This window comes from Trichoplax adhaerens, genomic scaffold (genome assembly GCF_000150275.1).
Source record: "Trichoplax adhaerens TRIADscaffold_2317 genomic scaffold, whole genome shotgun sequence".
Taxonomy (NCBI): Eukaryota; Metazoa; Placozoa; class Uniplacotomia; order Trichoplacea; family Trichoplacidae; genus Trichoplax; species Trichoplax adhaerens.
The window spans coordinates 1-1,646 of record NW_002061776.1 but is presented as its reverse complement, the minus strand read 5'-3'; the positions used below and the strand labels follow the sequence as shown (position 1 = coordinate 1,646).

The window sequence follows — 1,646 nt, the reverse complement described above, 5'->3', positions numbered from 1 at the left end:
CAAGGTATGTTAATAACTATGCTATAATTTTAAGGAAAAATTAATAGGATAGTTACCCAATAAAATCGAAAATGATGCAGTGTTGACAAGTTAAAGGTCTTATTGCTGTCCTAACTATAACGTTCCTTGTCAAAATTTAACGTAAATGAACCAATACGGCTCCATGTGATACTATGTCGTATTGTGTTAGAATTTAATTGACAGTACCTATAAGATATAGACATTGCATAACATTATTATAACGATAAGAAATTGAACGTAATAACTCGCTACGCTACTTAAAATAATGTACAGCACAACTGTGATTAGGGTCGGATGATATTAATTTTATGATTATTTGAATTAGGTTCTTAAAAAATGACAGGGATGGATGCGATCATACTAAAGGTGGATTTAGTATCTATGAATTATTTCTACCTAGCTACAGAATAAGACGAAAAAATGGAACCTTGGTATCTGTTATCAATATTATAGGCCTAGTAATAACTATAACCATCGGTTTATATCTTATTGGCGTACACTGGTATTGGCCACGTATAGACAATGACCAGGAGTGCATACACATGTTAAGAATGAATGATTCAGAAATTTTCGGACTGTTGTTCGTTTATATCTTGTTTACCTGGTACTCAACCCAAACTCCATCAAGATTAGCTAATTATTTCAGAATTGTAGGGATGCTTTATTTGGTACCATCTTTAAGTGTTATGACTCAATATGAAGAAAATCGTTTATCGCTAACCGAGATAGTTTCGATAGCACAAGGGCTTTTAAAAATTACTGCAATCGTGACGGCTTACTTAAATGAATTACAAGCAATTTATGAGTCACAGAGACAGGTTCTTCGTGAATATCAGCAATATTTAAATGAAATTCAGGAACAATTTCAGATATTTAAGACTTCACCAATCAACGAAGAATCTATATGCATTAAAATGATGGGAATAATATCGTCAGAAGACAAGAAAAGCATTGAGAAGATATTTAAGATTTCTATTAGTCTCGGTGATTTACTAAAAAAGCCTCCTCAGCCTGAGATTATGAAAATTAAGATTATGTATGATGTAATAAAGGACTATGACCGGAGCAATGTGAAGCTGCTAGTATTCATTGAAGATCGAGATATTTCTCACATCCCGATTGGAGAACAATATTTAGAAAGCCATGACCAGTTTAAAGCTTCTCTATGTAGCGAAAGTACATTTAAGGCAGCAGCTGCAAGTTTAGCTTCGAATTTGGAAGAAGAAATTAAATATGATAAATTTAGCATCGTAAAATTTCTAAGAAGCTATACCAGTAATTTTAAAGATACAATGTACCCTTCTGCAGTGATTGGACTTACTGCCGCTGTCTATATTCTCATGATAATACGTGACACAGCATTACCAGAGGTACATCGAACAATTTTTCAACCAGGCTTGGTCGCATATGGATGCACATTCTTGAGTCTAAGACTAATAATTAGTTTTTGGAAGAGTCGTATCGAATCGAATATGGCACTGAAGTTTCATAAAAAGTACGTTCAGAAAATTAAACGTAAGATGAAGCCGCCTTCTTCGAACCAAAGGGAAAAAGTTTAGATTCTATCTAACACTGCTTGAGTAAAGTCTGTGGTGCCATCATTGCCACCCAGGTCTCGGGTGGTA

General features: G+C 34.2%; 1 protein-coding gene across 1 annotated transcript; it reads left to right on the top strand.

Moving 5' to 3' along the window:
* Window positions 1-346: 346 nt before the first annotated feature.
* On the top strand, window positions 347-1,580 carry TRIADDRAFT_62907 (uncharacterized protein; the record flags this gene model as incomplete). Its single annotated transcript, XM_002118888.1, has 1 exon — window positions 347-1,580. A coding segment is annotated over one exon (1,233 nt), but the record flags the coding sequence as incomplete, so codon positions are not given.
* Window positions 1,581-1,646: the final 66 nt, after the last annotated feature.